Source organism: Leucoraja erinacea, chromosome 6 (assembly GCF_028641065.1).
Source record: "Leucoraja erinacea ecotype New England chromosome 6, Leri_hhj_1, whole genome shotgun sequence".
Taxonomy (NCBI): Eukaryota; Metazoa; Chordata; class Chondrichthyes; order Rajiformes; family Rajidae; genus Leucoraja; species Leucoraja erinaceus.
In genome coordinates, this window is record NC_073382.1 from 23131215 (window position 1) to 23145447 (window position 14233).

The following is a 14233-nucleotide window of genomic DNA, read 5'->3' on the forward strand; positions in this document are numbered from 1 at the left end:
AAAGTAAAACCCAAAACTCACTGGCATATTAATTATATATTCAACACGAGTTGCTTTAAAACTAGAATATTGCCGTAATAGTTCTGACTATTTTAATCACAAATGAAAATTAGCTTCATTGATTCACACAAGCTGTTTGAAAAGTAGTAAAATGAAATTATATGTGGGTCAAGAATAGAAAGGATCTCAATTAAACTGCCAAAGAAAAACACAACTTAGGTATATTCTGAGTCTTGGATCACAAAACACATCATTAAAAGTTTGACAAAATGTAATCAAGTTCATGAAACCATCAGATTTATTTGTTAAAAAAAATTACGAGTGAGATAATCTGCTATATTTTGGGATGTTATGCATACGTTTTACTTGCATATACAGTGCCCTCCATTAAGACCCATCATTTATTTATTTGCCTCTGTACTCCTCAATTTCAGATTTGTAATAGAACAAATCACATGTGGTTAAAGTGCACATTGTCAGATTTTAATAAAGGCCATTTTTATACATTTTGGTTTTACCATGTAGAAATGACAGCAGTGTTTCTGCATAGTCCCCCCATTTCAGGGCACCATAATATTTGGGACACATGGCTTCACAGGTGTTTCATTGCTCAGGTGTGTTTAATTGCCTCCTTAATGCAGGTATAAGAGAGCTCTCAGCATCCAGTCATTCCATCACCTTTGGAAACTTTTATTGCTGTTTATCGACATGAGGACCAAAGTTGTGCCAATGAAAGTTAAAGAAGCCATTATGAGACTGAGAAACAAGAATAAAACTGTTAGAGACATCAGCCAAACCATAGGCTTACCAAAATGTGGAACATCATTAAGAAGAAAAGCACTGGTGAGCTTACTAATCGCATGGGGACTGGCAGGCCAAGGAAAAATGCTGACTCACTTATCTTCATTGATAAAACTGCTGATGGTAGTAGCATAATGAATTCTGAAGTGTATAAACACATCTTATCTGCTCAAGTTCAAACAAATGCCTCACAACTCATTGGCCGGCAGTTCATTCTACAGCAAGACAATGATCCCAAACATACTGCTAAAACAAAGGAGTTTTTCCAAAGCTAACAAAATTGTCAATTCTTGAGTGGCCAAGTTAATCACCTGATCTGATCCCAACTGAGCATGTCTTTTATATGCTGAAGAGAAAATTGAAGGGGACTAGCCCCCTAAACTAGCATAAGCTAAAGATGGCTGCAAAACAGACCTGGCAGAGCATTTCCAGAGAAGACACCCAGCAACTGGTGATGTCTATAAATCGCAGACTTGAAGCAGTCATTGCATGCAAAGGATATGCAATAAAACACTAAACATTACTACTTTCATTTACATGACATTGCTGTGTCCCAAACATTATGGTCCCTTGAAATGGAGGGGCTATGTATAAACACTGCTGTAATTTCTACATGGTGAAACCAAAATGTATAAAAATGACCTTTATTAAAATCTGACAATGTGCACTTTAACCACATGTGATTTTTTTCTATTACAAATCTCAAACTGTGGAGTACGGAGGCAAATAAATAAATGATGGGTCTTGGTCCCAAACATTATGGAGGGCACTGTAGACACTGAAGAGGATGTATAAAATATTGACAAGGATGGCTGGTACTGGAAGTGTGCGGGTGTGGCTACGGGGGACAGGTCAACGGGCTGCCTCTGTTAACATCTTGCCTAATTGTGTAATCAAATGGAGATCTGCTAAATTCTGAAAGGTTTCAGTATAGTGGACACAGAAAACATTCCCAGTTGAATGGAAATGCAAAACTAAAAAAACATCAGTACAAAGTTGTTACGAACAAATCCGGAAAAATAAAACTGTAATAAGATAGGAGGCTTGAATGGATCACAAATGGCATCATGTGCTGCAATTGTCTACATAACTGGATGTGCATGATTAAATAGTAATTCTTGTACATTGGTGTAATACATTAATGGAAGGTTAAGCTTAAACAAAATCCTGAACTTTAGATTGGGAAACAGCGATGGATAAATTCTCCAGTTTCCTAAATGACTTCCTCAGAAGTCATCTTTATTTCAGCTTTGGCTTTACATTACATTTCAATGAGGAATTGGGCAAAAGTAGAAGGTAGAACAGACAAAATACAAACAAAATGTATTGTTTATGTATCCTTGAGTTGCTCAGTAATTAAAAACTTCCTATCCAATAAACAGATGCAAAACAGTGATTCTTTAAATTTATAAAAATGGGTCATTTCTACTATATGAAGCTGTTGAGGATTAAAGAAAAAGGACATATATTACTTATGAAGAGTAAATATTGTGTCGTTATTTTGTTTTACCTGGGTGTGGCATGCCACAGAAGCTCGCTGGGAATATTGTGCCATTTTATGCCGATAATTGAGGTTATTACACAAAGCTTGTTGTTTGTGTTTATCCATGATATCTGGATAGGTGGAGTCAGCATCGATTGCCACAGCTAAGAGGCGATGTACTATTATATCTGAATACCTACAATGGGGCAAAACACAGATAAATAACTCAATGATCAAGCAATATTCATCAAAATGTTGGCCAGAAAATCCAGAAGGAACATTGAAGATCCAAACAACCTCATATATGTGAAATGTAAGGTCCAGATTTTGCAGTATTCTTCTTAGAAACATAGAAAATAGGTGCAGGAGTAGGCCATTTGGCCCTTCGAGCCTGCACCGCCATTCAATATGATCATGGCTGATCATCCAACTCAGTATCCTGTACCTGCCTTCTCTTCATACCCCCTGATCCCTTTTGCCAACAGCTACTGGGGAGGCAATCTCAAATCCACCTTGATCACACTCTCCCTGCTCCAAGGAGCCCACAGGCAGTGGTATCTCTGGCATCTCCTCTTGCCTCTCCATCTGTCTCTCTTGCTGAGTCTCCTCCTCATTTACCTGCATGGCTAAAAACTTTCTGGCTTTCTTTGACCCCTTTGCGCTTTTCTGAGAGGCATCTCTGCACGTCTCATCACTGTGAAAAAGATTCTCAAAAAATGACAATTAGGTGGGACGTCCTCGATGGACACATGGTCCATTGGCGATATTGAGACCACCTTTTTTACTCACCTTATGTCCCTTCTGTCAAGCTTCCGGGTTTACCGTTCGCAGGAGTTCCCACGGTACCCGCAAGAGTCATTACGGATATCGCACTGGCATCTGCGTTCATACAATGTTGCAACGCTCACCACAAAGTGCTCAAGTCACTCTTGGAGAAATTCAAAAATGTTTGAATTTTCTCCCGACCTTACAAAGTTCCACGACTACCTGCCGTTAGCGCCACGGAGGTCCTCGGTTGTCCACGAATGCCGTACTGTTATCGCAGGAGGTTCCCACGATGTTAAACTCTTGTTAAGTCTTGGGTCAGGTCGCACCGTGAGAAAGCCCCATTACACTACTTCAGTTTTTACTTTGGCAAATATGTGTATTATACTCTTTATGCAACGCTTAATGTAATGTTCAAAACGTTATTCAAAATGGTTTCCTGTTTGCAAGTGTTCTTCGGGATTGACTGCTCAGTTAGCTGAACGGCATCACAGAACCAGGGTATCAGGGAATTGATATCCAACAGAAGCAATCATCTGATAATGGAAAGTTCCTATGACTGGGATTGTTGGATCTTTATGGGGAGCGTTTTTTATGATGTCATCAGCATTGTTGCTTCTCCTTGGACCAATACAGAAATCAGATTGATATTTATACAGTGAAACATTAAATAAGAAATGCACGGCATTTAGTCAATAGTCTGATTGGATTGAACCTTTTAACAAAAGAACAGCATTACCTACATCCAACTAAATAAACTTTGCAGTTTTAAGAACAAGAATTATGCTTCAATATGCTCCACGTTAAATAATTTGAGGAAATACAATTTGTCCTTAAGAATCCATTCCAACAAAAGAGGATAATCATTTCTCCCACAATTATCTTGGTCTGCAGCACACATCTAAGCATTCACATCATAACGAGACTGTTTTCATTAATGCAGTTTTTTCATGAGGTGGACTGATAGTACATGGTCATTTATTTTGCTGCTATACTGAAGATTAAATAAGTGCTTAATAAAAAATGTATACCTTCTGATTGGTGATGTAAAGTGAGTGTAGATGGGTGAAGCCAGACCAAAATGGTGAAAGTCGGTGTCCATTCCTGAGCAAAAGTACACAGCCTGCATCATACAACGCGTGGTCAGGATTCGCAGGAGTGTGTTCAAATATGGGGATCCTGGAACCTCTGCTTGATCCAAAGACTGTGCCAGAGCCTTTGCTGAATCTGTCTGGATGATTAAATTCTAAGAAAAATAGGAAACAGATCAAAAATATTTTGTGTTTAGTTTTTTAAAAGATATTTAATACATAATGAGATACAGCAGAAACAGGTCCTTCGGCCACTGATTACGCATTGACCATGATGCACCCATTTTTATATTAATCCTATCCATATTACTCTCCTAATATTCCCACCGATTCCCCGCCACATCCAAGATCCTACGATTCATCTACACATTAGTGGTCAAAAGGACACAGTCAGCACTAGAGGTCATAATTGAATTGATAGCTTCACCATTATATAAATAATCAACATTTAGCTAAATACCAACATCTACATTTCAGCTGTCCATTTTTTGAATTTCATTCATCAGATTTATTTCTGTTTTATAGAAATGTATGTGAGCTATTCTTGAATGGCTTCTAACTGTAGATCCTATTCTAGTGGCTGCAACAATTACACAGATTATTTTATTAGAAGGATAGTAAACTGATGACACCAGGTCTATTTAATACTTCCTGAATATAAAACAATGCTTCTTTATCTTAAACAAAACAAACATAAGAAAAAGTGAGGGAACAGGGACCCTATGGATGGAGAGCACCAGACTAGGGTCCTGCTAAGTGTGCCAGAGTTATATCAGAGGACTTCAATGCAGGGTAGTCACCGTGAAATCAAATAAGGAATTTAGAATAAACTTACTGGGTGGATGTCACAATTACAGTCAATGATGGGATATTGCTGATGCATTTAACAAGGCTAGCTAATAGTAAGAGGGAAAAGGGATCAGAGATTATTTATAAGAAAATGTAAAAATTCTCCATTCATATTCAGGATTTGTCTTTGCACTTGGTCAAATTTGCTCCAAAGAGGCAGCATCTGAAAAGTGCACTTTATTCAAGTCTCAGGCAATTAAGAACCATTTCAATCAATACATTACCATGTCCTTTACTCACTTTGGAACTTGCTGCTTTAACAAGGATGTCGTAGTTAGATGGAGGAGGTGCTGGATGCTTTCTGAGGAGTGCACATTCTGAAAATTCTTCATAAATTTTCTGTGCAACTGAGATATTTGCCAGCAACATGAACTCCTCTACCATTGAATTGGTTTCTCTGTTTTCAAAGCAAACAATATATTATTTTAGATTCTAAAATTTATTCTGTTTTTTAACAGTTAAGCAAAATACTAGTACTTCAGAAAAAAAGATGGGACATTATTTTTTTCAATTATGTTGCTTAGACCTGAATTTACTTCCACTTCAATAATGCAATGGAAGCAAAGCAGTCCTTCTCGTACTCATGCCTTGACCGTATTTCTATTTTTCAATCAAATTCTGACAAAAAATATCCAAAAGTCAAAGAATGTGTTGAGCTCAGCTGTAATAATACCGATAACTGACCATATTTGAATTGAAAGACATAGAATGAAAGGAAAAACATTCTACGTAATACATGTTATTTACAATTTATAAAGGTTTTATAATGGAAGTTTTATTGCCTTTATACAAAAGTGTAAAAAACTAAAATAACTTTACAATATGGTTTGAAAATAATTTATGGATTTAATGTATTGGATTTACAATATCAATATTCAAGAGTTGTATTAATTAAATAAATTGATTTGTAACACCATTTGACAACATCAACAACTTAAAAATTAAATATAGAATATAATTGTTTTTAAAAGTTGGTCAGCACTAACCATGATAACAGTTGAACAAATAATTCTGCAATAGAGCAGTTACTTGTTCAAGGATACCCTAAATTCAACTTCTGAGGTACATACTTTAATTCTTTGGTTTGCAGATCAATAGGATCATGAGTCTCACTGTCTATATGAAATCGAACTTCTGGAGAAGATAACGTGAGAGCACTGAAAACAAAACAGATTTCATTTAGAGGTCATGCACATATTTATAGCTCAAATACAATACACGAAATACAATAATAAGCAATTAATTAATTCACCAGCCTAATTAATACTTATTTTTGACATCTCAAAAAGCCAGTTACATGTTACAAGCCCACACTTTAATAAGGCCGATCAGGCAAGCCTATTTGGGGAAAAAAGCTTATGTGAACTACAAGCCATAAGAACCAATATTTATTTATCCCATATGCTGAGGATGTATTTCCACTACCTTGTTGCAGACCTTGCACATTTTATATCTACACTTTTTCGGTTGACGTAAAGCTATATCCTGCATTGTTACCTTTCTCTTCACACTACCTGTTGAACTTGTGTATGGTTTAATGATACTCTTGTGTGGTTATATTTGTCTGGATTGCAAGCAAAACAAGGTTTCTTGCTGTGTCTCAGTACACCTGACGAAAATAATAAACCAATACCGAACCACCCACTACCAATGCCTTATTCAAGTACGGATCACCAGCCAAAATAATATGCAGATTCAAAATTAATTTAATTCTGTGTCTTTTTGCAAGAATAATGTTGAAATGAATTTGTTTTAGTAATGGGTTCAACTTCCATTCCAGCACAAAATCTTGCAATGTGATATTGAGGGAGTGTATTTCTGTTAAAAGTACTGTCTTTTAGATGAGATGTAAAATCAAAATGACATCTTATGCTTCCACAATTTGGATGAAATATAACATCAACATTTTGTGTATATATTTTTTCATTAAAAAGAAACGATATTATGTGTAAGTTGTAGTATACATTTTGTCTTAGTTACTGGGACATCTTTGTTACTTTCCTTCAAATTCTGCTTTGCACATTTTGGAAGCTAAAGACATAATTTTGATTTTATACCTCAACCAAAAGACAGTACTTCTGACAGAAATGAACTCTCTCAGTACAATGTTCAAGTGACTCCTTGATTTTGTGTTGGAATAGAACTTGAACCCATAACTTATGATGAATATCAGGTGACGGAAATAACCCTGAGTTATAGATTCTACTTCAGCTGCAGGTGTTTTATCAATGACTTTAAAGCTCACCCTTTGTCAATCCTTTGCTTTTTCAGAATTTTTGCTAGTTTATTTAAGCGTCGAAGTCCTTTTGTTACCTCATCAATCATGTTTTCATCATCAATTCTCATCTGTGCTTCAACATATGTAAGTGACGCCTGTAACATAAATATACCTAGTATTAAACAATTACAAATATCACATGTCCACACAGATGATAACAATGGCTCATAGAATACATCCTTAGGATTCAGAATGAAATCTAATATAGCTCAGAGCTGCCAATGAATGTCATTAAAGTACATGATTAATGCAGTGACAAAGTAATAAAATATTTCTGTAAAACTTTAGTCCTGGATATTGTCAGCCAAAGAATCATTTCCAAATGAAAAATGTCCACAAACCCCCATGTAAGCTACGAGATTGCTCTGGACTGCAGGTCAAACATGTTGATGTATTGGACTCTTTCCTCTCCCCTACGCACAATATCTATTTTATTTTTTTCCATTATACTTTCCAAAATTGCCTCACAGGGTTTCCCAATTCACTTCTGTTGAGTTGGACATATTCCCCTAACTCCCCTAGGATTTCACATGTAAGTACTGCCGAACATTGATGTCATTTTTTTTCCCGTGATCTACCAAGTTGGTGAACATACCAGTTTCAAGAAGATATTTCTTGTAGAACTCTAATAGAGAAATCTGTTGCATTAAATTTAGATCTTAATAAATCGCTGCACTGCATCTCAATAAGTTCCATTTCACCATTTTCTGGTGCGATTTTGATGTCCACGTCAAACGGAGTGGTAAACAGCCTGGATGCGCTTGTGAGTGTGCGAATCTCAGCGAAACGTGAAGAAAACACAGTTTTCAAGTCCCGTATCACAGTCACAAATGTGTTGGTGTCTGTCGGTTGGGTCTCCTGGAGTTTAGGGAAATGAGCGTAGCATGATTTCTCAAGCTGGCATTCCCACAGTTGTAGTTTTCTTTCGAAGACGACAATGTGTCCACACATCTCATGTATGAGTTGATTTCTTCCCTGAAGTTACAAGTTGAGATTGTTTAAATGAGCTGTTACATCTAACAGAAATGCTAAACTCGAAAGCCATTTAGGATCGCGAAATTCTGAGGCATTCACATTTTTACCTTCGAGGAATGTGGCTACTTCTTACAAGATTCAAGATACATTTATTTGTCACATATGCCAGTTGGCACAGTGAAATGTGATCAACATACAATAAAATAAAGAACACAACATAGAGTTGATAGAGTTCAACATAAAACATCCTCACACAGCAGAATCAAAAGTTTTCCACTGTGAAGGAAGGCACTAAAGTCAGTCATCTCCCTCTGATGTTCACCCGTATGTTGGGGCCTCCAGAGCCCTCCGTGGTCGCCATTCAGACCCGCTCGCCGGGATGTTAGCTTTCCAACGTCGGGACTGGAGGCCAACCTCAGCAGCTTGGACCTCCAAAACGGCCGCTTCCCACCGGAGTCCGCAGCTACCGACATCCCCAGGCTGCGCCGGACGGAGACTCCCTCTGGCGGCTCGCGCTAAAGGGCCCCAGGGACTCCGTGATGTCAGTCAGCGCCGACCGTGCTGGGAGCTCCGCGAACCACAGCTCCGCAATGTTGGAGCAGCGGACCCAACGCTCCGGAGCTTCAAACGGCGATCCAAGTAGGTATCGCCCGCCCCAAGGTGAAACCAGCGCCGCGCTGCCGCTGCAACTCCGGTCCCCGGTCTCCAGTAGGAAAGGCCGCTCCGATCCAGCTGATAGGCCGTGAGGTGGGGAGAGAGGACGCAACTCGGAGAAATAGTCGCATCCTCGCCAGGAAGCGACTGGGAAGCGGTTTCCCGCTCCCCTACAGAAAAACGAAAGAGTCCCCAAAACAAGACTGTTAGACAAACTAAAATTTAAAAAAAGATAGGGGAAAAAAGGACAGGCTGTAGGCCTGTAGGCCGCAGAGCGTATACTCTTTCTAACATTGCACCTCGACTGAGCCACCGAACGTTGCAGAAGTAGAGCAGGTCTCCATACTGGGCCTCTACCTCTGACAAAAGTTGTTGAAACTGGCGATGATTCAGTCGCCGAAACAATATCAGGTTTACGGCTCTTACCACTACGTTCATCACATCCTTCAAATTTGAAGACTTGGCACACAATGCTTCCTGGTGGATTAGGCAATGTATTTTTTTTATTTTGTGGTTAATTCCAAGGCCTTTCATGTGGTTTTGAAGCAGAGCCACACCTTTCTTTTCTCCAACCATTGGTGGTGCTCCCATCAGTTGCTACTCATACTAACTTAGATAGATCCGGCTCCATGTTTGTTGTATACTTGAGCAATGATTCAAGAATGTCTGCTCCTGTGGTAGTCCCCTCCATAGGTACCAGTTGAACAAACTCCTCAACAATGTTGAAAGCTGAATTACTCCACGTACAAACACTGCAAGCTTAGCAGTGTCTTTGGCATCTGTACTCTCATTGAGCTCGATTGAAAAGAACTGGAAATTTGTGCAATAGTCCTTTAAACAGTTTTTTAACATATGCTGACATTTCTTCTATTCGTCGTGCACTGTTCTTGCAGAGAGACTGACATTTGAAAATGAAATCTTTTTCTCAGGACACAGAATGTCCACAACGGTCATCAAACATTAATTCGCAAAATCTCCGTCAGTGAAGGGCTTCATTTTTTCTGCTATAAACTTAGAAACTACAAAGCTAGCATGCGTGTTCCTTTCTGATTCTACATTTTGTTTCTTGAACATCAGACTTTGATTTGCCAGGCTCCATTGAAGGTTATGAACTTCATGCTTCCTTGCTTGCCCACTAATTTCACTGAATTTCGGGTGTCTTGTTTCATAGTGCTGCCTGATGTTGAACTCCTTGTTGACACGAACACGTGCGTGGCGGATAGGGCCTGTGGGCACACCGATCTGCTGTATAAATAAGTACTTTTCTGTCCAAGTGTCTTGGAAGACTCAGCACTCAGCATCCACCTTCCTGCGTTTTGTAGCCATTGAAGAGAATCACTTTCCGCCACTGCCAATCGAAGTTTTGCCGCGCTCACTGTCTGCTGTGTTACCGCGTTCACTGTTTTATGTCCACCTTTTGCCCTGTTCATGGGATTACATCAGTTCCGATTTATTTGTATCAGCAAACAGGATTGCTAAGAATGAAAAAAAAACGCATGCTGGCCTGAATGGTTCCGGGGCGCGCTGAGCAAAAAAAAAAAAATACGACCGCGGGCCAAATGCTTGTGGAAAAAAATACGCCTGTGGGCCAAATTATTTCGAGTGCCAGGCAGCATTCGACCCGTGGGCTGTAGGTTGCCGATCCCTGCTGTATGCCTTAACCGACATAATTTGCAACTGACTGAAAGGAATTCCCAGATGACCAATTTATAAAAGTTACTTTACCTTAGAATCAATTACACTTTTTGTAAACGTAGTACGTAGGATTTCAGCATTGTGTGTCATTTCCCAAATGCAAGAAAATGCAAACCTATGAAAGAAAAATATATATCAAATTGTTATAACTTTAAAAAATGAACACATTTAGCAAATTATTAGTGATTTATTTTGATGTCCTATTTTCAGGTTGAGGGTGTGTAGGATTTATTCTCTGGCATATCATCATTTTACAGTTCATTTGGTAAAAATGGTGTAGGTTAGATATCAACTAATTTTCGCACTATAATTAATTGGGTGGATGAGCAAAAACGTGCACTTGTCTTTAAATGAAAGCTTCTCAAGGGTCTAGTTGAAAGGTTAGAAAACAAGCAAGTATGATTTTAGGGCATACATAGAAAACCAAGTTACCTATCCACGTTGGATCTTAAAGAACAAAGATTCGAGCTGAGCAGTTCTGGAACCATGTCAATTCTCTATTACAAAACAGAAATATCTGAATTATTAATAATAGTACAATTCTGTATTACTGCACCCAATGAAATCATAAAAATAGAATGCAATCGATTGGACTCCCAGTTTAATCAATGGAGTAGCGCAAATATTGATTCTACCCATGTAGTTAGTTCAATCACACCGCAGTGTTTGTATCCGATGTTTGTCTAATAATTAGACCCATGTATGAATCTAGTCCAATGATAGTGCATGCCAACATTATTTTAAATTAGAATCAGAACTGTAGCATTCATACCTTGTCACAAAGATAAACGGTAGTTCCCCGATTTGCTGACTCTTGATCCAGTGCATTTCCTGGGCGAATGAAATGGCTCACATCTGCTATATGTACCCCGACCTGCATGAACAATATTATTCCTAATGTATCAGATTTAAACAAGAGAGCAAAACAATGCTCCGATTTATAAATCACATGTTTGTTGTAGTGATGCGGACCCACAATACCAGAATAGGACTAATGCTTACATTTTATGTTTTACATCCAGTCATACTTACACATTACAAAAATATAACAAATTAATTAGAAATGAAAAAATGATCAGTTATCATATATGAAGCATTAAGAAATCTATTACTCTGCAGGAACCTACTTATTTTCATATCATTGCTCAGTGAATTATTTTGCTACATTCCAAAGCTATTCTATGCTCATAAATCGAAACGCATTAAATTAAATTGCCCCCAGGAGTTCCAATCTGCTCAATATTTAACTTTGAGTCTGGGTTGGAAATAATTTGATGTAAGCTGCAATGATCAGATGTGAGAGAGATGAAATCTGAAACATTGACGTCCCATTCTGATGCACCAGTGAGTGTAATATAGTAACTAAAACAGGTTCCTGTATAGAATAGTTCTTATTTTGATACTTGCACTTCACTTTCATCTCCAGTTCACCTTGAAATTGAAGATAACCAACTGTTCACATTATTCACATTCAGTACTTCAGTCAATCTGTCAAACCCCCTTAATTCAAAAGACAGTACACAACAAAACTAGTTATTACAGATAACTCTTGTTATAATGGACCCTGGAGGAAGAGGGGGAAATGGTGTCTGTTATTGCCGATTGTCTGCTATAACCGAGCGAGGAATTCACTCCAACCAATGAAACAAGTTGTTTTTTAAATACAGTTCTTTTTAACAGTTAAAAATGTAGTTTTGTTACTACAAGCTAAAACTACTAAAGGCTGTTTGTTACATTGCTTAATGGAGTATCACTGCACGTGTCAACTGAAGCAATTGCTTGTCAATTTTAATGACCTTCCGCAGCCTCTTTTTCTTAAAGAGATAGTGGTGTCTGATTACAGTGGGGGCACTTCATCTGCTACGGTCAATGTCTGTTATAAAGTCTGTAATAATGAGGGTAGGCTGTAAATAAAATGTTTGCCATAACTTCATGTTCTGAAAACTTTATGACAGCAGCACTAAATGGGCTCAGGGCATCAAGATATCTCTTTAGGCGCTTTTATTTCTAATTATTTTTCTATTTGACTGCTGGTATTTTTATGCAATTCGTTTCCATCTAAAGTCTCTTCGTAACTTTCTCGTGAAACAAATAGTTTTTTCAAGATTCAAGAAAGATTTAAATTTACCTCTAGATTTCCATTCTCTAATTCTCTACAGTGTAGAGCATCATCAATATCAGTACATCCAGGAGGATCCACACTGCAGATATGGAGATGCCTTAGATCCAACCGTTCCTTCAAATCCTGCAATTTAGAACAGCAGATTAGTGGATGGTTTTCATTAATTAAGTAATATGAGATTTTTAAAAATATTGAATTGCATTAATAGTACCACTGAGTACAGTATAGAACACACTACGTGATCTTTGTTGACTTTTATTTACAAATACTGCGCTATGCCTTGATTTCATATACTAGATTGTAAAGTGTGGAAAGACGGTTAGTATAAAGCTGCTTTAGTATCAAAAGTTGAGATTATAATTTTTAATGAAGCAGACTCCAAGATGGTTTGATTGATACATATTAGAGAAAGGGAACAGATTCTGTTCGGGAAGAAAGGTCCTGACTGCAACTAGATCAGGAGGTGCAGGCGATGCCATGTTACAAGCATTCAGATTACAGAAATTTGCTCTTACAGAATTCATAAATCTCTCCCTAAATATTTAAGATACAGATAAAATTTGCTCTCACGGAATTTATGTATAAAATAAAAATTCCAACTTGATTCTCGATTCACACCATTGACATGGCTTTGTGATGCTAAAACTTGCAATACCGACCATTTTCTTAGAACACAAAATCTCCCGATCAAACCAGGGTTGCCAGTAATGGGAGTCAATTTAATTTTGCATGAAGCAAGTTTTAGGTTATATGTCAGAAAGTGGTTCTTTTCGTGGAGAACACAGACTTCTGAAGAGGTAGTTATTTCATGTGAACAATGCCAAATCAATGAATTTCTTTAAGTTACAGGAATACTATTTGACACAGATATTACCTACAAATGGTAGCTACGTCAGGTAATTTAGTCACAATGATCGTCTAGATACCTTTCGATTATTTTGATCAGAAAAATAAAAAAACTGCACATTTTTCTCCTGCAACCCTCACCCACTTCTGAAGAATTACCCTGGTTATTACTATTTACCACGTTTTTTTTTAAGGAAATCATCACTTGGAATATGCCAATGAATCAGTTATATAATGCACCAGATGGCTTAATTTTGCGGATCACAGATTGGATTAATCAGGGGGTATTTGTTTACTTGTCCTTTGTAGAAAACAGCTATGTTTCCTTGAAACTATAATTTATCCTTTTTTGAAATTTAATATATTTTATACACGTCACAGAATTACTCAAAAGTTGTTTACAGATTTTGTTTTTACATTTACCATTATAAATAATTATAATCTATTGTGTTGAATTTAAGACATTGTATTGAGTTTTCTTTATTCCTGGTTGTAATAACCTTAGAAAAATAGAACCTTGACCCATTTTAGCCCAACATCCACAACAGTTAGAAAACCTTCTTAAATTCAACTGAATGAAATTACATGCCTCTATCTATATTTACGTCCAAATGGCAAGATAGCTAAGTTTATGTTCTTTACTTTCAAAATCATTATCTTTAACTTCATAAATA

At 37.5% G+C, this 14233-nt stretch overlaps 1 protein-coding gene across 1 annotated transcript in view; it reads right to left on the reverse strand.

Moving 5' to 3' along the window:
• The window catches only part of dis3 (DIS3 exosome endoribonuclease and 3'-5' exoribonuclease), a 31019-nt gene that overhangs the window by 1827 nt on the left and 14959 nt on the right, over positions 1–14233 (reverse strand). Inside the window, exons 10-18 of the mRNA XM_055636705.1 lie at positions 12720–12836; positions 11364–11465; positions 11024–11088; positions 10622–10706; positions 7235–7362; positions 6060–6146; positions 5230–5386; positions 4081–4295; positions 2312–2480 (exon numbers count right to left, since the gene is read on the reverse strand). Coding sequence (XP_055492680.1) covers positions 2312–2480; positions 4081–4295; positions 5230–5386; positions 6060–6146; positions 7235–7362; positions 10622–10706; positions 11024–11088; positions 11364–11465; positions 12720–12836 — 1125 coding nt within the window. The remainder of the gene's footprint in view (positions 1–2311; positions 2481–4080; positions 4296–5229; positions 5387–6059; positions 6147–7234; positions 7363–10621; positions 10707–11023; positions 11089–11363; positions 11466–12719; positions 12837–14233) is intronic.